The sequence below is a fragment of the Crotalus tigris genome, unplaced genomic scaffold (assembly GCF_016545835.1).
Source record: "Crotalus tigris isolate CLP2741 ecotype Arizona unplaced genomic scaffold, ASM1654583v1 scf7180000019768.410792, whole genome shotgun sequence".
Classification (NCBI taxonomy): Eukaryota; Metazoa; Chordata; class Lepidosauria; order Squamata; family Viperidae; genus Crotalus; species Crotalus tigris.
Window position 1 is genome coordinate 75,841 of NW_024097703.1, and position 25,388 is coordinate 101,228.

Genomic DNA, 25,388 nt, shown 5'->3' on the forward strand with positions numbered 1-25,388 from the left:
AGTATAGGTTGGTTTTAATTTTTAGGTCTCTGGTATTATAAGACAGTACTTATATATATTTAGGTGGAAGATGTGGGGAAACACCCTTGATTTTGATCAGCTCTCTTACTGCTTGGTAGGAAAGACATAGTTCTGTGACTGGCAAGGACTTGATGCAATTATTTGTCTGGCTGCAAGAAATAGGGAATTTGATTTTCACCAGTATTTATGAGGAATGAAAGGAAAAGGCAGTGAAAATCTAATATTTTGGTCTCACCGCGTTTAACGGGTAGATTTGAAGAAGGCTGAAAACATTAGCAATGTGCTATGGTAATCAGGGGCCAGAATGGCCGGGCAGATAAAGACAGAGAAAGAGAAGGACAAAATTGGAGCCTTCTGCAGCCAAATAGCCTTTGATATATAGCTGCTAAAATTTAGTTTTGTGTATGAGACTCAAAATGGAGGATTGTGCTGTAGTGAGTGCTAAGAGAAAGCTTGGCACCGCAGATACTACAGTGCTTTTGTGAGCAATGCCCTCTTTAAGCAGTGTACCCTTTTTTCCCTCCCCTTAGGCTGGTGAGAAGCTATCTTAGAAAATGAATTGCCATGACAAACGATATTGGGGTATCTGTGGGTTTGTGGTAATAAAGCAGGTCTTGTGCTCCTGTAGAAGAAAAGGGTACTTCTGGGTAAAAACAATGCAAACTGGAATAGTTGCTATCTTCAGCCAGATTTTGTGGCTGAAACCGTCCCTTGGGCTGGTTGAGTGGGGGCAGATTTGGAGAAAGCTTGTTTCAAGAGGGGGAGAAGGAGAAAGGGTAGGGAGCAGAACCAAGGATGTAGGCTGCGCAGGAGGGTAGGAAGTTTAAGGTCATGGAGAATATGTGAAGTTGATGGAGAGACAGTTTTTAGAGGGCAGTTGCGAGATACAGTACAAAAGGAAACTTTTATGCAATAGTGGAGTGAAGGGAAGGCCAGGGAAATAGGTGTCTTCAATGTTCAGTGCATTTGACTGGCTGTGGCATGGGTGGAAGGCTCAAGGATCTCCAGACCAAATTGGCCAGTGTTTTGCTCAGTATGGACTGCAGCAATTTGGTCTTGCTGCTTTCATGGGTTGGGAATGATGATAGCATTAGATGGTCTACCTACCTTTTTCCTCTTAAGGTATTGGAGTTCTACATTGTGCCTGTTTCAATAAAGACACTGGAAAAAATGGATAGTGAAGCATTCCAAGCTTCTACTCTCACACATGACTTTAGCTTGGCATTTATTTTTAGTTACAGTTGCAGTTTCCAGTGGCAATTACTTTTTTTTTTTTTTCCTTTCAGTTTTCAAGTTTGGATTGCATCGTCCAGGTTTGGGGACTATTGCTTGTTGAACAGGAGCAGTGGCACACAATCCCCCTGGGGTTTTTTTCTACTATTTCCTGAAACAGATTTGTTTTTGCTTTTTAGGTGCTGGCGAATCGGGTAAAAGCACAATTGTCAAGCAAATGCGGATCTTGCACGTCAATGGGTTTAATGCAGAGTAAGTATCTCGATTCTGATTACATTACTTGAAGATGCAGGTGTCATTTCATTTTGAGAATTATTTTGTGGATTCCTCATCCCTCTCCCCTGTGTTTCATTTAATCCAGGCCATGAGACTGGATTTCAGAAATACGTTTAAGGAAACTGTCATTAGCTAACTTCATCAAAGGTTTGCTTGTCAGGTTTTATGAAAGCAAGGTTTTGGCAGCCATTTCTTCCTCATTGTGGCTGACATGGCAGCTTTCGCTGTCGCTCATTATTTTGTGCTGTTCTCAGTGCTTTCTTGCAAAGAAGAGTAAACATGAAGTAAACGCCACATACTTTATTATACAACATTTAAGATTTACCGTACTTCAGGAATCTTTTCTTATAGTGGTGTGCTGTTTTAGATTGTTGACCTATACAAACTGTAGTTGCAATTCGTTTTCCATAGATGGATAAACCACTTCCATATTGTTTAAGTCTTTTGGTCTGATGGGGCACATGCTATGATGTGTGTAGATAATTCAGAATTTAATTGACAGGTTTAAAAAAACATTTAAATGTTACATTGCAACCAAGCCATTAAAGTTAGATACTTTAAAACCTCTCATTGGGCATTTATGCAGAAGTGGGACTAGAAACAAACTTTGTGTGTGAGGATCTATGCCAGTGGTTCTCAACCTGTGGATCGGGACCCCATTTGGGGTTGAACGACCATTTCACGGGGGTCGCCAAACAACACAGTCCGCTATTCTCCCCCCCTTTCCTTAGCTGTGCTACTCCCTTTTATTCTATTGGCTTTTGAAAGCCAATAGAATAGACTCTCTTGAATAGAGTCTAATTCTATTGGCTTTCAAAAGCCAATAGGAATTATCCAGGCTGTCTCTGCCCTGCTGAGCCCGCCAAAAGTCCCATTCCGCAAACGGTGCTGCACCAGTTGAGTAGTCCTCGACTTACGACCGGTTGAGTAGTCCTCGACTTATGACCGGTTGGGGGTCACAGCATTAAAAAGGTTGAGAACCACTGATCTATGCAAATTACTGGTCTTTTAATTAGTATTCTGGGTTGGAATACATGCTTTATAGAAAAATCTAAGTAATTTCCTCAAAAAGTGTCAATTCAAAGACCTCTTTTTTTCCTCTTCAGAATTATGCCTTAAGCATTTCTTTTCCATATGCTGTACCCAAAACTCTTTGTTGGTAACATGCACCAGAATCCAGCTATCTGCTCCAGTCATTTTGAACACCCAAAGTCCTTTTCTGTGTTTTTTTTATGGCGGTAAATGCAGAGAACTTTAAAACTGTAAATAGTGAAGAGGAAAGAGACATACAAAAACAGTTTGTTACAATGGCATGTAGGAGCCAATATGAGGTGGTGGTAAAGGCCTCATGCTGGAAACCAGGAAATCGTGAGTTCTAGTTCAGACTTAGGCAGGTAGCCCTCTCGGTTGCTTTGGGCCATTCGTTCTCAGCTCTAGGAAGGAGGCAATGGTAAACCAATTCCAAAAATGTTGCCAAGGAAATTGCAGGGGCTTATCCAGGCAGTTGCCAGGAGTTAACGCTGATTCAAAGGCACTAAAAAAAAAAAAGTAGAAGAAGCAGCTCCACCATTGGGGATCTCATGTCAGAAATCCAACAAATACATCAGCTAAATAAAATGAGGCATTTAGATCCCAGTTTTGTACTCCTCATTAAGTTCACATCTGTTACATCATAGGAAGTTCCCTGCTTACCAGGCCAGAAGGACGATGTTTTGATTCTGTCTGTCTCAGCAAGATACTTCCAGGAGATGCAGACTTTATTGAAATTTTCTCCTCACCTTCCTCTCAAGTGTGTTCAGTAATATGTTGCTTCTGACCGTTGCAGATCTGTTTACATAGTCAGGCTAATTATTGCAAAAGACGTACCTTTGAATTTATTCAATTTTTCCTGAAAACATTACAAGCTAGTGTGTTGTGTGAAGATATACTAATTGTTGCTGAACAAATTTAGTGCAATTTTGAGTTTCCCTCCATTGGATATTTTATAAAATCTTTTGGATTCTCCAAACCAACAAGTCATAATGATTCTGTTTCATTTTTTCCCCTTGGGAGAAATTGCTTGACTACCATGATCAGGTTTTTACATCCTGCCCTATGCTGTGTCTTTCAAAGAAGGAAGTGACCTGTATCATACTTTAGTGACCTAAGTGCACCTTATCATGCTTAATCTTTGCTAGTTTGGAAACTCTTGTTTTTGTTGCTCCTAACAAGCTATGGATGGCTTGGCTCTTCTCAGCCGTTTGAAAAAGGAGACCCGCAATTGTCTGTCTCTCTCGCTTGCTATCTTTTTATTGATTTTATTGTAATTTCTTTGATTGTATACAGATTTCATAAATTATTATTTTATATACACAACAATGTGGAATCACAGTTGTGAGGTCTAACTAGCGTTGGCCTTCATAGGCACTAAGTTCTTCCCGAGAACCTAGGACGGGTAGGCAACCTTGGCTCTTTTATGACTCGTGGACTTCAACTCCCAGAATTCTGGGAGTTGAAGACCACGAGTCATAAAAGAGCCAAGATTGCCTACCCCTGACCTAGGATGTTACTGTATAGTATATTGGCATATCATTTATTTATTAAATTTGTTTGCTGCCTATCTTGTATATGTGTGGATCAAACAGGTGGCCTTCTGTAATTGATAGATGGAAATTTTGTCCATGTGTAGATTTTCTAAGCGCCATCCAAGATATTTTTGTTATGGTACTCCGTGAATCACCACGACTGGTTTATGCCATAATCTTTCAACTTTTCAGATCTTGATATTTTATATTCTTCTCCACTTCTTTGTCTTTTATTCTACTATCCCCTGGTTCTTGCCACATCGCTTAGCCACACTTTACTTTTTTATTTTTCACAATTTTATTTTAACTTTTTATTATCCACATTATTATTATGGTTTGTCACACAGCCAGATGTTTAAAATTTGGATAATTAAATTTGGCATTATTATTGAAAAGTCATCTGTGTAAAGGCTACATAGGTGATCCATCCATACGATGTTTGAGATAAGGCAGTAGCTGTAGTTTGGCTGATAGTCCATCATAGTGTTACACCTTTCCAAAAAGATGACTTTGAAATATAGCTTTCCCTTTAGAAAAAAGATATGTATCTAGTACGTGATTTTGGTTTTTTATATGCCATGGTGGCACAATGGTTAGAATGCAGTATTGCAGGCTAATTCTGCTGACTGCCAGGAGTTCGATTCTGACTCACTCAAGGTTGACTCGGCCTTCTATCCTTCCAAGGTCGGTAAAATGAGCTAGATTATTGGAGGCCATATGCTGACTCTGTTAATCGCTTCAAGAGGGCTGTAAAGCATTAAGAAGTGGTATATGTCTAAATGCTCTTGCTATGTTTCATAAAAATAAGCACCTTTTCTGAGTAACAAATTTATTGAAAAGCATAAAATTTTTAATATGTATGATTTGAAAAGAGAATTGGGTGGGGAGGAGGAAAGATAGTAATGCAGATACAGGTTACATGTGAGACAAAATACCTTATTAATTAGCAATTGTAGTGTTACAAACATACTGTTTTGGCTAAGACCAGCCTGAAAGTTTGTCTGTAAATTCAGCAATCTCTTGATTTCTTTCTTCTAAAACAGCTACTTTGAAATCTGTAGTGAAGAGTTGTGGGAAATTAAAATGTTGATTATAGATTTCAAAGTTGTTTTTTGAAATTGATGCCCTCTTGCTTCATCCCCTTTTCAAATCCTGAATCACCTTATAACATACTCCATGAAGTGAGTTACAGCTGACAAAAGCTTCTCCTTTAAAAAACTTGTCAATTAAGAGAAGTGCTACCAGATTCCTGATTAAGACTACCATTTCTGTCTATGACATTTTGTTTATGGTCATGGTATGTTTATCATTAAAGAATTTTATTTCTTTTCAATTAATGTGTTTTTAAGAATAAACTTTTTTATGGATTTTGATTTTTCAATTCTCAGCCAAAATTATGTCTAAAATGCATTTTAGTTGCTCGTTTATGTTCCAGAAAGATATCTGCTTTGTTCCAGCATATTTAAAAGTTACGCATTTTAGCATTATTTTTCCTTGTTTTACAAAGAATTAGATATTAAGCAAGTTTGGTATCTGCTACTAGACTTTCTGACTAGATAATGTACATGCACAGATTTTCTTATGGATTCCTTGCTAAATTCCTCATTTTGTAGCATTTTGAACTTTTTTCAAATAATTAGTGTTCTAACTTCTCATTTTTTCCCCACAACAACCCTAAAAGGTAGATTGCAGTTAAGGGAGGGGTAGACGCGCCCAAAATCACCCCAAAAAAGCTTCTGGGCCTGAGGCTGAATTTGAACCTGGGTCTTTCTGGTGCTAGTTCACCACTCTGCCAAACCAGGTCTCCAGGGTTAAAAGCAAGGCACTTTAAAGAGCTAGACCTCACAATAACATGTACAGTACTACATAAATCTAAGTACTAGTGCAGCAGTTCTCAACCTGTGGGTTGGGACCCCATTTGGGATCGAACGACCATTTCACGGGGGTCGCCAAACAACGCAGTCTGCCATTTTTTCCCCCTTTTCCTTAGCTGTGCTACTCCCTTTTATTCTATTGGCTTTTGAAAGCCAATAGAATAGACTCTCTTGAATAGAGTCTAATTCTATTGGCTTTCAAAAGCCAATAGGAATTGTCCAGGCTGTCTCTGCCCTGCTGAGCCCGCCAAAAGTCCCATTCTGAAAACGGTGCTGCAAGTTGTCTGCAGCGAAGGCAAGCTGTTTGGAAGTTTCCACCCCTCCTTGCTGAGCAACTACTAAAAATGTAAGTAAAAGAGGGCCAGGGGTGGGAGGTGGGAGGCCAGTGGGCGCAGGGAGGGTTGCTGGCGCGCATGGGGCCTGGCAGGTGCCTTATCTCCCTTGGGCTGGGCCAGCTGGTGGCCCAGCCGGTGGTCGGCCTGCGCCGTTTCTGCCGCTTGCCAGCTACGCCTCAGCCAACGCAGGGGGTGGCACCACGCATGCGAGGCACTCCCGGTCAGGGAAAGTCCTCGACTTACGACCAGTTCGGTAGTCCTCGACTTACGACCGGTTGGGGGTCACGGCATTAAAAAGGTTGAGAACCACTGTACTAGTGTGATTTTAGCATTCAGAGTTTAAGAACTGTGAATCTTTGTTTGTTTGTTACAGTGTGTGCTGGCTATGATTTCACCAACTCCAAGCCTGTTGACAGATTTTAGTCACAAAATGATCATCATTCAAATGATGTGTAGGCCTACCTAGTAGGGTGTATACAATGCAAGGAACCCAGAAAAATGTATTTGGTGTTTTTATCTCTTTCAGTTTCACTGGTCATGCTAAAATTCAGTATCGGCTGAAAGTAAGAAATTGACTTCTAGTTTACACCAATTAATTTTTTTATGGACGTTACTACAATAGAAATTGTCCAGATGCTGATTTGTTCTTTTTCTGCTTTAGTACAGGCCTTTTCAGCAGTGGCTTTCATAAAAATATTATAGATTCTTCCTTTTGTAATTATTACGAAGATCCTATAGACAGTTTGATTTTATCAAGGGTTGTTTTAATTTTATTTCTGGCCTAATTTAGTTTATGTAATGGTGTTTTTATTCTTGCTTGTCCACACCATGATGATACTGGACTTGGTATTTGTATTCTAAGATGTTTTGTGAAGACTGGCAATATAAGGTAGAAATAAATAAAATAAAGCTTAATAGAAATTAGTATAGCGGCATTTTATATTTTATAAAAAGTAGAAATAAAATCTTGCATGTTTAATGCTTTATGAAGCATCTGGAAACACTGTTAATATAGTATGGTTTTGAAGTAAATGGTAAACGTGGTTAAAAAAAAACAAATTCTCTTCCTATGCTGGTTGTCTAAAGCTTCCCATACTTCCAGAATTCTGGGGCAGATTCTTGTCAGGAGCTCCAGGGAAGTGAATAAAAATGATTTCTTTTGCTGTTGTAAAGAGATGGATTCTGTGAGATGCAATCCAAACAGCTGGACAAATGGGAAGGGAATGAAAGGCAAAATGTACGTAAAAATGAACACTAAATTACATGAAGCACTGCCATTATATTTGGCTTATTTTTTAAAAGAAATTCATTAAAACTGAATCCAGAATCCGTGCTTATTAAGATAGGACTCTTTCTTTCAATGGTGAGCAGCAGGGAACATGAAATTCATTTCTTCAGGAGGCAAGTGAGATGTATCAACTTTTCAGGCTGTATTACCTCTGCCTGCGCGGGCTGGAGAATATTCCTGAGTCGATCTGGACCTTGCACATATTTATTAATTTATTTTATCATACATGTTGAATGACCCTGGGCAGTTTATAATTGAAAAAGTAAGAAAAAAATTAAAAATCATGAACAGCTAATAAACAGAAAAACTGTCCAACAACGGCCCAACCATCACCCTATCAAAAGCCTGGGAATTCAGAACCACATCTGGAATTGCTTCCTGAACAAAATCAGGGTGAGAGCCATTCAGATCTCAGGAGTGGAATATCCTTCCAAAGGATGTGCTATTATAAAGAAGGTAGGTTTCCAGGCTCCCACTATATCAGGGGTCGCCAACCCCCAGGTTGGCCAAGCCCCCACTACTGGGCCTTGAGCCGTTTGGAACTGGGCTGCAGAAGTGGCAGGCGACCATACGTGCACATCCCTCCCTTGCGCAAGCAGCAGGCAACCGTGTGTGCGCTTGCTCCATTTGTGTGAATGGAGAATCATCCCTCCGCCCCGCCCCCCCCCCCCGGGCTGGTCTGCAAAGCTGGAAAAGTTGGGGAACTCCGCACTATATGACATTGCTTAATTGATGGGACATGAAGCACACACTCTACCCAGTCTCCCAGAAAGACCAGAAGCATGTGGTTGCTCAGAAAACCAGACCCCTGTATCCATCATTTCTTTTTTATCCTCTCCCCCCCCATTATTTATTAATTAAATTTATATGGCCCACCCATCTCATGGAAAGTGCATACAAAAGTCCAGTAAAATAGTAAAGTAAATAAAACCATCATTACCTAAAACCATTATATAATAATGATTGAAAGAGGATTTAAAAGTAAAAAAGCAGAACTAAAACAGGGGAAGAGAATAATAGATGGAGGGGTGTTAATAATAACAGTGATACCTCATGAGCTTTCCTGTGATACCAATCAATCCTAATGGGGTTTGGGATAGAAATACTTGACAATTCAGCCATTGACATTCCCTGTGTGTTCTTAATTGATTGGATAGCAGATTTGATCCCAAAGTTGTGTAAGTTGCAATTCTTGTATATTATAGGATAATACTTTTAATTTTATTTCCCCATATTTGGATATGCCCAGACAAATATTTAAAACTTTATTGAGATTTATCCACATTCCAGTAATCATTTTTTTTAAAATGAAGAGTTTCACTCAACAAAAATAAACACAACTGAGTTGTGTTCCAAGCAGAAAAAGCATATTTATTGTTTCTCCTCATGATATGAAACTCAGTTTCGAGGCCTCTCTGTACACACCGATTTGGCTGTTGAGGGAAGAACATGGGAAGAAGTAATGGTAAAGGTAAAGGTTTCCCTGTCCAGTTGTGTCCGACTCTAGGGCATGGTGCTCATCTGTGTTTCTTGGCAAAGGCAGCCAAGATTGTCCAAAGTCATTTTCTGTAGTCATGTGCCAGCATGGCCATATGCCAAAGGCACATGGAACACTATATTTTCACTGAAGTGGTGAAAATATAGTGTGCCTGGCTGAGGAATTCTGGGAGTTGAAGTCCACAAGTCACAAAAGGGCCAAGTTTGAAGACCCCTGCTCTAAATGATCTCCTGAGGTCAAGTTCCATCCTGAACCACTGACCTCAGCTCATGTTTGATGGAGCGTGTGGCTGTTGTACTCCAAAACATTTAAAAGGAAGCAAGTTGCCACTTCAGCTGTCTGGCTTTAAATCTTCAAACAGGAGGTAGGTTAAAAAATTCTTCTAGCAATTTAGGAAATGTTTCTGCTTAGATAGGGTTAAATCTCTGGGAAGGGGCTTCTCTATGCTTGTGTATTCTTCTCAATTCGTATGCTATTCTTATGTATTTGCTCTTCATATTTGGTCATTAAGGTAATATAAGAGCATGGTTTCATTCAAAAGATTTTTAAGAAAAAGGTAAAGTTTACTCCGCAATTATTTTTGTTGGGTATTATTGTAGATTTGGATGTTAAAGAAACTAATTTGATGTTGAACCTTATAACTGCTGCAAGATTATTGGTGGGGCAATATTGGAAGAAAAACTTTTGCCTACTTTGGAAGAATGGATACTTAAAAGTGTCTAATTTAGCAGAAATGGCGAAAATCTCCGCCTATTTGAAGGATCATTCACAAGAAAGATATATTATGGTTTGGAGAAGATGGATTGATTATATTCAGAAGAAGTATGAAACTGAAAAGTATTACCTTGCTTTTGAATAGATAATTATTAACAGTATTAATTGTATTATTATTTTTGTCTTAATTTGTTAATATTTGTTTTGAGAAGGAGTTAAAGTGTATTATGGTTTTGATTGATAGTTTAGTTGGTTTATGTTAGCTAGATTATGTTTGTTTATTTGTTACCCTGTAATCAGCTCTGGGAAGTGGGGGAGGGGGGGAGGGGATGGGTGGGTTTATATTGTAATTTGTAAAACTTTTAATAAAAAAAAAAGATAGCATGTTTTCTTAGCTTTGCAAGATGAAACCAGGGATCTTATTTAATTTATTAAAGCCACCAAATTTATTGGGAATGATAACAATCTAATTATGTCTAGAATTTCATCTTAATTTGCTTCAAATCAAGCAGTAGTAGAAAACCTGGGACTTCAGTAAAGCTAACAACAGTAAAATAAACAGTAAAGGCATCTGTTTCTGTGCCTTTACTGTTTAGGTCTAAATTAATAGCATTTCATAACTCATTTAGTAGGTATTTTCATTTTTCAGTCTTCTACCAAATTGCTGTTCCAATATGGTTTGTGCTATACTTGTACAAGTAGTACCTAAAAACCCATTTCTATAATAATTCCAAGGGCATCCTATATTTGTAGCAGTTATGATCATTATTTAACTAGATTTATAATTTAATTATATTTGTAACCCCACTTTTCCTGCAGGAGCTCAGGGCAGTGTATACCTGCCTTTTCTGTATTTTCATACATATGTGTTATATATTACATCAGGATAGAAGAAATGATCTGTTTTAGCCTTACAAATATGGCCCTTGTCTCTGGTTTGGCTATTTATGGAAATGTTCTTTGCAGTCTAGTCCTCAAAGCAACAAGAAGATAGAAAAGAATGTTTATAAAAACGGGTAAATGCTTCTGATCTTATTTGAGGAAACCAACATTTGGACAATTACTGGAGAAAAGAGCATGGACTGTTTAAGGATTCAGGTGTATCTGAGTTTTGTCACCTTTTCCACTCTCCTAAGACCGTAGATTTCATTTATGTATTCTGAAACATCCATTGTCAGTTTGAACTTCGGAGAGTTGAACAATTCCTCTCTTTTTCAGTTTACTTGTCCTGTAGTTTGCATGAGATGAATTGAGCAGCAAAATGGATAGATTTGAAGGTTACATTTTAATCGCTTGCAGCTGCTTTTTTAAAAGAAAACTTGGCATTTTGCACTCAACTACAACTTATGTTGGCAGAGTGAATGGAGAGATATTTGCTAAGTTTAGCATCTTGCATGATCAGTGGGCTGGCCAGTAGATTCCTCCCCTCCCATACACACACACCCAAAAAGGTGTAAATACATGTAAACATAGGCCTAATCGGTCAGTTTCTTTGCTTTCCCAATTCTCATATGACCCAACCATTATTTGTTTGTAAACTTGTTAGATGACAATTCTCCTTCAAGAAACCTACAGGCAAGATGCTGGCATCCAGGGAGTATATTTGCTAAAGCAATGTAGAAATAAATTTGTTACCACATTTGTACATTTTCTTTTGCCATCTTTAGACATTCAGTATCATTGAATGCAGATACTGACTGTCCTTATTAGTATGGAAGGAAACATTCATAGATACTTGAATTACGTAGATAATAGGGACAGTTAGTAGGACTTGAGAAATACAGAATAAATACTTTTATTTTAAAAATTCCATACTTAATCAGTACAGAATTTGCAGATGAGGAAAAACGTACCTAACATTTTATCTTGGTAACATTTAAAGGGTAAATGGGTTGCATGCAACCAAACCAATTGATTATTTATGTGATGATTTTTAAATAATATAATTCAACTCATAACATGAGAATAAATCTGAAGACAGAACACAGACTTTTTATTTTTATTATTTTTTCTTCCATTCAGTTGTGTCTGTTTCTCAGAGACCACCTGGACAAGTCTATGCAGTTTTCTTGGCAAGATTTTTCAGAACTGACTTGCCATTACTTGCTTGCAAGGGCTGTGAGAAAGTGACTGGCCCAAGGTCACCCAGCTGGCTTTGTGCCTAAGGCAGGACTAGAATGATGTTTTATGATGTTTGCAACATCCCAGGGTCATGTGATCACAATACGTGACCGTCGCAGCCCATTTCCAATAAATAAAGCCAATGGGAAAAGGCAGATTTGCTTAAAAACCACATGATTCACTTAACCATGATGATTTGCTTATCAACCATGACAAAAAGATTGTAAAATTGGATGCAGCACAATTAACACTTAGCAACACAAGTTCTGGTCCCAGTTGTGGTTGTAAGTTGAGGAGTATATAATTGCAAATACCAGTATCAGTGTGGAAACAAAAGTAAACAGAAATAGTCTTTGGAAGCTGTTTTCTTCCAATAAATTAGAATTGTAGAATTTTTGGAATTTCAGATGGCAAAAGGAATGGCTGATCAATGATGTTCTAGGACAGTGATGGCGGACCTTTTAGAGACTGAGTGCCCAAACTGCAACCCAAAACCCATTTATGCATCGTCGAGTGCCGGGTGGGTGTGGCCCATTGGGTGAGCATGGCTGCAGTGGTAATGGCAGACTAGGTGGAACTAAAAAGTTCAATCAATCAATTCCAACTTTGCAAGATCTTTTTTTTCCCACGAGAAGTTGAAATTGACTGATTGAACCTTTTTTTTTTTTTTTTGCACATGACAGCGGAGGCCTAAAGCGAAAAGGTTTTATAAAACCCAGCTGAAGGCCTAGGACTGGGGCAATGGCGCATGTGCCCACAGAGAGTGCTCTGAGTGCCGCCTCTGGCACCCGTGCCATAGGTTTGCCACCACTGTTCTAGGAAATGGTGACAGACAGATTTTACTGCAGTTAGCCTCTGAGTTTACTTGGAGGAACTATGCTTGGACTTTGAGCTTTTCGAAATGATATTGTTTTATGAAATTGGTGTTATAGCTGTAATGCTGAGCTATTCACATAAAGCATCTAGTTAGCTAGCCAGTTAGTTGCAATTCCCTAGCAAGTTGCAATTCCCTAACTTTTCCCCCCTGTGCTGCTGTACCTTTTAGCCCTCTCAATTTTTAAAAATTGATAGTCACTTCTAAGAAGAGATTGGAAAACCATTTGTCTGAAATGTCATAGGGTTTCCTGTTTCAGCAGGGGTTGTTCTAGAAGACGTCGAAGCCCCCTTCTGTTATTCTGTTATTTTAAATTGTAAATTTTAACCTTGTTTTTAAATTCTATTTTTAACTGTGTTTTAGCCATATTTTGTGTTGTTTTATTATGCTGTTTGCAACCCACCCGTAGTCGCTTAAATGGGATAGGTGGCGTAGAAATTTAATAAATAAACAAATTTGAACCAGTTCCTTGGAATTGAAAAGTCTGACACATGGAATAATGATTGTTCTCTTCTCTTTTGGTCTAAACCAGAGGTCACTAATCTTTCTCGGTTGACGGACCGGAGGGAAAGGGAGGGGGAAGCATTTTACATGTGTGCGCACACTGGGCCACGAGCACTCATGTGATGCAAATGGGGCGGGAATAGTGCTTGCGTGATACTCGCTAGCCCTGCCCCGTTTTTGTGTGGCACAGTACCGTCTGTTTTTGTCCAGCGCAGTGGCATCCCATTTTCACACGGTGCAGCAGTGTCCCGTTTTTCACACGGCACAGCTGCGGCGCTACCACGAAGGGTGTTTGTATGCACACGTGTGTGCACTAGCCAGGCTGTCCCACGGCCCAGTGGCCATTAGGCCGCGGCCCACTACCGGGCCACGGCCCACAGGTTGGGGCCCCCTGGTCTAAATCAACCTTTTAAAAAAAATATCTTCTTAATTTTTGAAAACAAATCTGTATTATTTCCAGTCTTTCATCAGTTCTAGGTGAACACATGTTTTAAAAATTACTGAGGGTGTGTGTGTGTGTGTGTGTGTGTATGTGTGTGTATATATATATATTCATATTCAGTGCTGTTCCAAGGTGCTGCTTTAAATATATTTTTGCTTATATGATTATTTTAGCATTAGAGTTGTTTACTGTGTTGCCGTTAAATTCTGAGCTAGGTTTACTGAATTGATTTGAAATTACAGTATTTTGTTTTAAACTATGTATTGGTAGGTGAATATAATAATCATAAGGACCAAAACTCAAAGTCTGATGAAAGAGTGACTGTGTTGTATGAACACTGTCTTTGAGGAGCTGGCTGATAGTTAGCACAGGATCTCACTGTGCTGTATAACACCCCTTCCACCAAGTAACTCCTTTGCTGAGGTACTCATAGAATATAAATCAGGAGTCTAGTAATGCTTTTTCAGACTAATAAATTTTATTAAAACGGATATGTTTTTATAACTACAACTCGTTTCATCAGATGCAATAAAACACAGATTCCTGATAAGTTTTCAGTGGCTAATTCTGTTTTTTCATTCTGTTTTAAAGCCAACTAAACAATTCTGATTTATTTATTTATTTTTGCCCAAGTTGATTTAGGTATTTTGCTGGCCACATTCTCATGCTAGACTAGCCCATGTACCCATGCTTTTCATGCAGATATGTATGAAAGGATTTTCATACTTTTCATGCAGATATGGATGAAAGATTTCAACGTGGATTTTCATGAGACCAGGTTAAGAATTATTAATCCCGTATAATACATAGCAACAAAGACCTTGCACTCTCCCTTGTAGGGATTGGGAGTGCAACATTATTGTCAAGGTCTAATTCAGTGTTTCCCAACCTTGAGAAATTTAAGATAAGTGGACTAATTGATCTAATGGTTCAAACTGACCAACCACAGGAAGAAAATTCAACAGTAATTTTATATCTCTGTAATTTTATATTGGTGCAAAAGTAAAAGGCTGCTTCATATACATGGCCCCCAAAGTGTGTCTGGTATCTTGCTTGCACTTGTTTTCTTTTTACAGCAGTGTTTTTTTTATAAATGCATATAGCTTTTCCCATAATAGTGATACAAAGTTAGTTCCTGTTTTTTTCTCTAATGTCTGTTTGCTTGATGTTTCCTATATTAAAAGCTTCTCGTTTAATTTCCAAGAAATAAAAAAAAAAATGGTCCAGATCTTGGAGTCATTTTATTTTTAAACTTGGAAAACTATTTTGAAAATAGAATTCTCTTGGCATGTTTAACAGACATAGTCAGACTTGATACCTTAAGTTCGCTAACCTTTCATAAGAGAGATTGCAATTAAGTCTTCACTTTTGGATATCAGATTTGTTTTTGTTTGATACTGAATGTAGATAAGTTTGTATTGGTGAAGATAGAAATATGTGTGACCAGGAGTATTGCAAATCCTTTTTTGCTGAGTGCCTACTAAGATCACTTGAGATTTATTGCTTTGGCAAAACCTTTGTATGCCAAAAAAAAGTAACTTATTAAAGTATTACTTAAAAGAGATCTGGAAATGATTAAAGCACCTTCAATTTGTCTGGATTGTATACCTTCTATAGTAACTTTTTTTTTTACATCTGAGAAATTTCGTAACTGAGAAATTTTGTAACTTATTTTTCTATGAAGATAGGCTATCTGGAGAGCTTAGTTCTAAGACTTTCTGTTATGTTTTTTTTAATGGAGCCACAAAGAATACTGCAGGTTTTTTCCCCTGCCTATGGACCAATTTTACTGAAGTTATGAAAGGAAAAATGCCAATTGACTGCTTTAAGAATAAATGGTAAGATTGGCTATAGCTTACATTGTGCAAAGAGGGAATTAGACACACTGTTGTTTCTATTTTAAGAAGACATTTTATCAATTGTGTCTGAATCTGAGCAAATTGTTCTTAATGTTAATATATCTTATGTTGGGGTGGGGTTAAAAGTCAACTTTTTAGAAATGTCTTTTTTTAATCAAGTATAGCCTATCCTCATAAGGGCTATACTGATTTCCTTCCTTCCTTCCTTCCTTCCTTCCTTCCTTCCTTCCTTCCTTCCTACCTACCTACCTACCTACCTACCTACCTACCTACCTACCTACCTACCTACCTACCTACCTCTCTGACAGTTTTTTCCATCACAGAAAGAGCCCAGAAAGAGTTACATGGGAAGGCTTCACCATTTTCCTAATAGATAGTTAAGACTAATCATAATGGAGAGTTAGGATAACATTAGAAATGGAATCCAGCTCTTCCAATTTTTTTCACTAGTGATAGAGAAGGACACCTAACAGAGTCTAATGTCAGAGGAGGGTATAGTGAATAGGAAAGGAGCCCTACTAGCTGTCTTAATTAGTATTTTCTAACACAGGATCACATTTGCTAGCAAAGCAGAACTGGGCTAAGGAAGATACTCTCTTCAAAAAATGCAGGGTTTCTTAATAAACATTTAGTTGACCTCAGTGTTTTGTACTACACTGTAAGAAATACATTTTCAGAAATAATTAAATATCTCATGTTTATTCAAAAAGTATACAATTTCCTATGTGATAACAGAATCTAACAGAATAACAGATTTTGTTAGATCGGTGTTTCTCAACCTCGACAATTTTAAGGCATGTGGACTTCAACTCTCAGAATTCCACAGCCAGCAATGCTGGCTGTGGAATTCTGGGAGTTGAAGTCCACATGCCTTAAAATTGTCGAGGTTGAGAAACACTGTGTTAGATTCTGTTATAGGAAATTTTGAATAAACTTTTTGAATAAACATGAGATACATGCCCGTAAGGCTCAGTTATTCTTAAAGTAGTGAATGGGAAACCCCAATTTATTTAGGCCCATCCATCCCTTCCCCCATATTCACTCAGTCTTACACAGTCTGGTCCACAGGTGGGGTAGGCAGGCAAGCCTGCAATGAGATGTACAATGCACATTTCCCAGATATCTGAGCAGACAAGCAGGAAAGCTGATTGTCTGCAGAATTCAAGCCTTGGAAGGAGAAAGAAACATCTGGAATCTATAGTGTGAAGGGGAGTTATGAGAAAGTGCTCATCAAATATGAATTGAAGGCTACAGTTTATGGGAGTCGGGTTAGTCAGGACCAGATAGCTCAGGGGTTCTCAACCTTGGCAACTTTAAGACTTGTGGACTTCAACTTCTGGGAATTGAAGTCCACAAGTCTTAAAGTTGCCAAGGTTGAGAACCCCGGAGATAGCTGGTGAAGTGAGCTGAGGGAATGCCTTCCTCTCTGAAGTTGAATTTGTAGGCAAGGATTTGTGATTTGATTCCTTTGCTTAAATGAACGCTGATTTGCATAGTGCCTGATCCTTCGAATAGTATCATTTCAAGAAAATTGCCTCTGGTTTTGTGTTAGACGTTTTGTTGTCTTTTCGTGCCAACTCAGAGATTTTGTGTCTTGAAGGATGTAGTAAAAGCTTCTCCTGACTATTTTCACCCCTCCTGGATGGTAATACAAGAGTGGTTTTAAGTGTAACTGACAATATAATAACATTTCAAGGATCCTCTTGTGTGTCATAAGTCCCATTGAAAGCTATTTTCAGTTGGCATATTTGATACGTAAGACTTTTGAGTAACTTTTTCATGACTAAGTAAAAAGAAGCTTACTTAGATTGCAATGATTTCTCACTATTTTTTTCTCACCTTTTTTTTCCTTTCTCTTTTATTTTGTTACTGATTCTTTTCCTGTCTCCAGCCACCTAACTATAAAATGTAAGGTGCTCAGGAGAAATACCGCTCTGTTGCCTATGTTATTCTATAACATGCGGTACCCACAGATGTTCTGCATAATTAACAACATTACCTACAGTAATTAAAAAAAAGAACATCGCTTTTGCAACCAACTATAAATACTCTACATCTTCTCTCACCTCATGTTGCCATTCAAACATCAAGCACTAAAGGACTGATTGGAAATGGCTTTGGGCTTTATTGTTTAGGTTTATGATCTCCCAGAATTTACTGCTATTAAATAAAGGGATTTTGGCTGTGTCTCCTGGTTGCCTTGTAGAATTTACTATGCACTTTTAAAATTTTTAAGCGATGTTGATTCATCCAGCAAAAATAGCAAAGCTAATATTATGGTATGGTTTTCATGGAATAAGACCCATTTTGAGATGATATGGAAGTATGATCCCCAGTTGACAAATGTACGTATTGATAAGAGCTTGTAGACTGGAGTAGCAGGTCTAAATTAATCAAATAGAAAAGGTCGTGAGTTCAAATACATCTCTTAAAACCTATGAAGAAATGATCTGGGTTGAAAAAAAACAACTCAAAACTGAGCTAATGGATCAAGATAATCTCTCTGGCATCTGTTTACGAAACCAAATTTTTGCAAGATAAGAACACCAAATCATGGTTATAATGTTGGGCTGAAATTGGACAATGATGGGTTCAGCACTCCACCTGACTGTGGAATAAGGGGGGTGGGTGGCCGCTGTGGACAAATCATTCTTTCAGCTTAATTTACCCCAAAGGGAGGGTAGACAGAATAAAATGAGGAAAGTCATGTATGTATCACAGTGTGAATTGCTAGTGAAGGATATTATTTAAATTACTAGCATATTATCTGTGCTTCTTGGATGAGAAGCAAAACGTCTTCAAAGAAAAACAAGAAAGTCCAGTTGCCTCTTGAAAAAGCACCTTTGGGACAACCATGACTGAAAATCTCCATAGACATCTGTGCAAGTGGTTTACCCTAGTACAGTGGTTCTCAACCTTTTTAATGACGCGACCCCCAACTGGTCGTAAGTCAAGGACTACTCAACTGGTGCAGCACCGTTTGCAGAATGGGACTTTTGGCGGGCTCAGCAGGGCAGAGACAGCCTGGACAATTCCTATTGGCTTTTGAAAGCCAATAGAATTAGACTCTATTCAAGAGAGTCTATTCTATTGGCTTTCAAAAGACAATAGAATAAAAGGGAGTAATACAGCTAAAAAAAAGGGGAAAAAATAGCGGACTGCATTGTTTGGCGACTCCCGTGAAATGGTCGTTCGACCCCAAATGGGGTCCCGACCCACAGGTTGAGAACCACTGCCCTAGTACCTGGACACTGGAACATTTATATGGCACAGATGCCACTTCTTCAACCTGTTTTTTATCTGTATTCCATTTTTTGTTGAAAGGCTACTTTTAAAGAATCCTTTGCATTACTATTTGCAATGTAAATGAACTAAACATCTCATTGGGAGGAGGGGTTTGAAAACCGTGGAACCGCAGTTTGTGCCATGGCAGCCCAGAATGCCATAGCAAACTCACGAGAACACCGTGGGAAATTTTACTACTTAATAAACAGAATTGTCCCCAGGGAACCACAGCTCACAGTTTGGGAACTCTTAAGTGGCACCATGAAAAAAAAAATTACTGAGACACTAGGAGTGCCATGAAAGGAAAATGCTTGTGAACATTTGCTGTAGGTCTTTTCCCATCTTCTTTGAGCTTGTTGTGCAGGATGGAATGAAATGCATGGTGGCTTCATTTTTTGGGGGGGGGGGAAATAACTTTCACTGTATTCATATAAAGGTAGTCCTCAACTTATGACCAAATTGAAGCCAAAATTTCTGTTGCTAAGTGAGACAGCTAAATTAAGTGAGTTTTGCCCCATTTTATGTCCTTCCTTGCCACAGTTGTTAAGTGAATCACTGCAGTTGTTAAATTAGTAACCCGCTTATTAAATGAATCTGGCTTCCCCTTTGACTTTGCTTGTCAGAAAGTCGCAAAAAGTGATCAGGTGACCTTGGGAAATAGCAACCGTCATAAATATGAGTCAGTTGCCAGGCATTTTGAATTTTGATCATGTGACCATTGGAATGCGGCAAAGGTCATAAGTGTGAAAAACGATCACAAGTGCCTTTTTTCGGTGCCATTGTAACTTCGAACGGTCACTAAACGAACTAAGTCAAGGACTACGTGTACTTACTTTTTCACCATGAATAAAACACAAGCCTTTATTTTTAAGTTTGTGTTCATCTGCATTTCCTTACTAGACTTTTACAAGCCATCTGAAATAGCATTGTGAATAGAAACTAAAACCAGGGAGCCAGTGGATTTTTTTTTCCTATGGAGAAGAAGCTAAACTTGTATTTATTTGACTTGAGTGCAGTTGAACTGAATGTTGGTAGCAATCTGGATTCCTGTCCAGCTAATGTGTGCATGCAACTTATTTGGAGTAAAAAGGAAAAAAAGGAAGTATTTTAGGCCTTTCCTCTGCCTGCTTCGTATATAATTAATATGTGGCATTGGTTTTTGGCAGACACCCTGGTGCAATTCATATTGTGTGTCCAACAAGCAATTCTTTTTGGGGGGGGAAAGAAGATATAATCATTCTTTAGAAGCAAAAGGAATTCCTAAGCAATCCCTGCCAAGATATTCAAGTTTTGAAATTTGCAATGAGATCATAAGCAGATACATTAACTACTTTTTGGTAAAATTAACTATCTCTCACTTGCTGTTATTCTCCGGTGTCCTATTATGTAGGCCATTTTGCTTCTCCTGTCTGTCGTCAAGACTCCAGAAAACAATTACCTATCCCTGATGCATCCTTTCAGACTCCCAAGACACACAAATAATGGTACAGTCACTTGTGAAGACAAGTGAATAGTCTTTTAGTCACATCTATAAAACGCTGTAAGTTTTTCCTTTCCAGACCAAAAAAAAAAATGAAATTAAAAAGTTACATTTTAAATTAAGAGCCTTTTGTCTGAAGTGTTGTTTTGTGATGGCTGTAGAAAGAAAAGTCTTCCTGCCAAAGAACAAGGAAGTGAAAATTATAATCAAAAGTAATATTAAGCAATAAAGTATCTAAAAGTAGAGAGTCAAAACGTTAGCTGGACTAGTTTGAAGAACCGAGCTTCCCGACCAAGGCCACAAATTAAGCATATACCAACTTTTCCTGTAAATAATGTTAAAAAATAATATTGCATTTGCTCTATTTGTAGTTCTGATTCTAAAGAATATTGTTCCTGATGCCCTTCCCCCCTTTCTCGATACGCTCAGTGACCTTTGTATCACTCTTCAGATTCTCATAACTACTTCAAATTTGTCTTCTTATAAGCAAGTATAAAGGACTTCATATTATTAATCCCCTTTCTTCTACTTAACAATGACATATTTATCGAAATATTTCTTTTTAATCTTGTCCTCTAAAATTTTGAGCAATATTTTTCAAAAAGCAGATGTTTTAATCCCATTTTAATTTTTTAATGAGTCAGTGTGTTTTTTATGCTTTAATGTTGTTGTTGCATACTATATTGATACCATTTGTTGAAAGGGTGGTAAATTTTCAGTCCTTTTTTATTTTTCAGTTCTGGGAAACTGTTCCATCCAGTTATGATAAATACTGTATTTACTTTTTTCTATAATTTTCTCTCCTCAGGGTGAATTAGTTCATTTTCAGACTTCCATGAAAGAGCTTTTTACTCACATTGCTAAAGATCTGTTGGTTTAGATTTCCTTCTCCTTGACTTACCACTGTTTTTAATGCAAAGAATAATATTAAAATCATACTTTCTTCCTGCTGACTAGTTTTACATCTTGATTCTAATTTTATTGATTTTATTTCCCCCCCATTTCTTGCCTTCATTTCTTTGGCTGGTCATTCTTACCTTGTTTCAGGATTTCTGCATATTGATGAAAGAACCATCTTGGGCTTTTGCTATCTAATACTTTTATTCACTCACCCAGCCATCTACCAACTTTGGATGTGCTTTCCTGATTATCACCTCTTGGACAGGACATGAATTTTAATTAAATGTGTATGAAACCTTCATGTATTTGCTACTGCTATTACAGCAGCAACAGCAGCAATTTGGCTTCAGTCCTGGCCAAGCACTTGTACATACGAATAAAACTACTATTAGGCTTAAACCACACTGTCAAAAATTCAGTCTGATTGAATTTGTCATTAGTTGTTGTAGACATGTAATTGCTGTTGTCCCATTTAGTTCCATTTATTTCTATTTCTTATTAAAATCTGCATGCAGCACAGATTTCAGAATCACATCAACTCAAATCTCTTATCTAATGGAAATTAACATTTTACTAATTTAAACTCTTTCTTAACTATTTCTAGGGAGTCAGTACTGTGTCATCATCATTGTCAGCATCCTAGCACTTTTCCTGCAGGTGCAGGGTCCACTTTTCAGATCAACAAGCGCCCTTTTGTGCGATCAAATGCAGCATCCAAAGCATTTTTAATGTCCTCATTTATTGTATTTTGTCATCTTTGCTTTGGCCTTCTTTGTTTTGTTTTTGTCGCAACCAGTGGAGTCAAGACTATAAATATCAGGGAAAGCTATCATTCTGAAGAGACATACTTTACAAAAATGCTCATATTTCTGTCAGAAGTTATATCATACTTTTTTTACGGAGAAAGACAACAGTTGGTCATATCATCATTAAATAGGTTATTTGCTTTTTTTTAAAGCAGAGAACGTTATTATCTTCTGTTATCCATATAATGAACTTTGCCAAAAGAAATAGGAATGTGGTTATGTGGTTTGTGTATTTCTTTGTCTGAGGAACTTCGCTCTTTAATAACCGATCTTAAACTGAAATAATAGAAAATTTTGGATATACATGCTCATATTTTTTTTGATGATTTTACATTGGTCAGAATGTCATTTAATGTAACTATGACCTTCCTTAATGATTTCGTAGAGCATGAAGATTTAAAGAGAAGTGCCATCAATTTGTTGATGATACCAAAAAAGTTACTCCTTTTCATCCAATGCAGCCGAGATGTGAAATAATTCCAAAGAGATGCCTGTCATTAGTTATGGCACCAGATGTAAGATAAAAGATGTTGAGACTCTAGAAAGAGTACAGAGAAGAGCAACAAAGATGATTAGGGGACTGGAGGCTAAAGCATATAAGGAATGGTTGCTGGAATTGGGTATTTCTAGTTTAATGAAGAGAAGGACGAGGGGGGACATGATAGCAATGTTCCAATATCTCAGGGGCTGCCACAAAGAAGAGGGAGTCAAGCTATTCTCCAAAGCACCTGAAAGCAAGACAAGAAGCAACAGATGGAAACTAATCAAGGAGAGAGAAGCAAGCTAGAACTAAGGAAAAATTTCCTGGCAGTTAGAACAATTAGCCAGTGAAACAACCAGTGAAACTAGCGGTGAATGCTCCAACACTGGAAGTTTTTAAGAAGAGACTGGGCAGCCATTTGTCCAAAATGGTATAGGGTTTCCTGCCTGAGCAGGGGGTTGGACTAGATGACCTCCAAGGTCCCTTCCAACTTTTATTATTATTATTATTATTATTATTATTATTATTATTATTATTATTAACTGATCCACAGATTAAACAGAGGTTTAGGAAGTGGGTAAGTCACTTGATCCTAGAGTAGATGGTCAGCCTGTTCTTGCTAGAATTTTATTCTCAGAGGATGAAGTTTACAGCTTGGCTTGTTGATGGGCTTTTCTTTTCAAAGAGAAAGGAGGAGAAGGAGAAGAGCCTTCTCTGCCGTGGCTCCTGCCATTTGGTACATCTTACCCCCGAGGTGAGATTGGCTCCCACTCTTCTGACTTGCCATAGGAGCTCTGCTAGGTGGCTTGGAGCCCCAATGGAGGAGCATCAAAGTGGAGCTAGTTAATTAAGTAAGAGCTAAGCCTACCTCTCCCCTCCCTTGCACCCAGCTGCCCCTTACTCCATCTTGTGTCCATGATTTTATTCTGTTTGTATTGTGATTTTATTGAGTATATTTATATTTTTACAGTTTTTATGGGCAGCAAATAGCACCAGTCAAGTGCCAGGGAAATTAGGATAGCCAGGCAGTTCAAATGGGTATAAAGATTCATTGTAAACTTAAGCACCTACAAGAATCTGAACTACTAATGACCCAAGCAAATTGGCACTAGGTAAGAGTCACAGGAATTCAAGCTGGGCTGGACTTAGATCTCTCACGACTGATGATGCACTTGACCCTTCCTTCAAGGTCAGCCCAGTCACCTCTTACATCATCATCAGCATTGACAAATTCACCAATCAATTGCAAAAGGCAGCTTTACTTGGAACCACTTACATCCTGTGATGATATCTGTAACACCATCAAACATCCACATCTGCCTATCCCAAATCTTTGGAAAGGATTTGATAGGTAAACAAAATACCAAATCCAGTCTGAACATCTGGCTGCAAATAACAACAGTAGGTTTTGCTCTGGATAGCACTTGGTGTCCAGAATCCTTTTTAATAGTATATCAACAACCTTTTCTCCAGCACAGGAGATGGAGAATCCACCAATGGGGCCAGAACATCGTGATTAGTCTCTGGCACTTAAATATCTGCATAGATCTCCAATAATTTAGGATGTTACTGCTTTTAGGTACTCTATTTAGCGTGATGAGGTATATAACTGTTAGGAGAAGTCTTTCTTGGAAGTTATACTTTCTCCACAGAATATTCTAAGCAAATTTAATAATTAGCTCAATACTGGAATCATATTATCTAGAGCCAGAAGGAAACAGAATACAGGGTAACTCAGTAGTCTTACAAATTGTACTTAAATTAGGAAGCACTTCTCATATCACATTTGTTCAAAGCTGATTATAGAATAAATGCAATCAATGGACTGGTAACCAAACAGTTCATAAGATCTGGGCTGTTGTTTAAAGTACACTTTAAAAGAGTATTTGAAAGAGTTTAAAATTTAAAAGAGAGACAAGCATTTAAAATGTCCATTTCTTTGATATGAATATGAACACTTAATAACACCCACTGTTTTTGTTTATTCCCGGCTAGGTTTGGTAAAATATATTTTTTTTTTTTTTGAAAAAAACTAACCAAAATGTCCATTTAAAACTCAGTAGGTTATTGAAACATTATGAGTTGCACAATGAGTTTTAGCAATTTTCTCAATATTAATGACCAGCTATTAAGATGGATGGCCTGGGGTTAAATGCTTTAGCCTGCTGATTTTTTTCCCCTTTTCTGTTTTGATAGTAAGCATTCAGTAATAAATATGAAGTTAAGTCAAACAGTTACCTTGAACATTGCCCAAGAAACATAACCTTGCTAGCAGAATGCTTCAGGCAACCTTTTATACGTCATAATATAGCAGTGTTGCTCAACCTTGACAATTTTAAGGCATGTGGACTTCAACTCCCAGAATTCCACAGCCAGCATTGCTGGCTGTGGAATTCTGGGAGTTGAAGTCCACATGCCTTAAAATTGTCAAGGTTGAGAAACACTGTACTATAGCCATCGTATCTTAACTGGAAAATTAAGTGGAAATAGTTATATAGTGATCTCAGATTTCTGCAAGAATCAAGGTAGAACAGTTAGTTGTCACAGTTGGGGTACTCTGTGGGCCTGTCTCATTTTTTTTTTTAAATAAACTTTTCTTATAAGGATGTGCTTTCCAGAAGGAGCTGTGAAGGAGAAGCAGCGGGCTTACGCATTGAGAAGAGGTAGTTCTCAACTTACAACAGTTTGTTTAGTGACGGTTCGAAGTTACAACGGCACTGAAAAAAGTGACTTAATGACTGTTTTTCACACAATCGCTGCAGCATTCCTAGAGTCACGTGCTCAGAATTCAGACACTTACCATCTGACTCATATTTATGACGATTGCAGAGTT

At 38.0% G+C, this 25,388-nt stretch overlaps 1 protein-coding gene across 2 annotated transcripts in view; it reads left to right on the forward strand.

Moving 5' to 3' along the window:
• The window catches only part of GNAS (GNAS complex locus), a 188,999-nt gene that overhangs the window by 69,734 nt on the left and 93,877 nt on the right, over window positions 1-25,388 (forward strand). For both annotated transcript variants that reach the window (XM_039364516.1, XM_039364517.1), the window contains exon 2: window positions 1,434-1,506. In XM_039364516.1, the coding sequence (XP_039220450.1) occupies window positions 1,434-1,506 (73 nt within the window). The remainder of the gene's footprint in view (window positions 1-1,433; window positions 1,507-25,388) is intronic.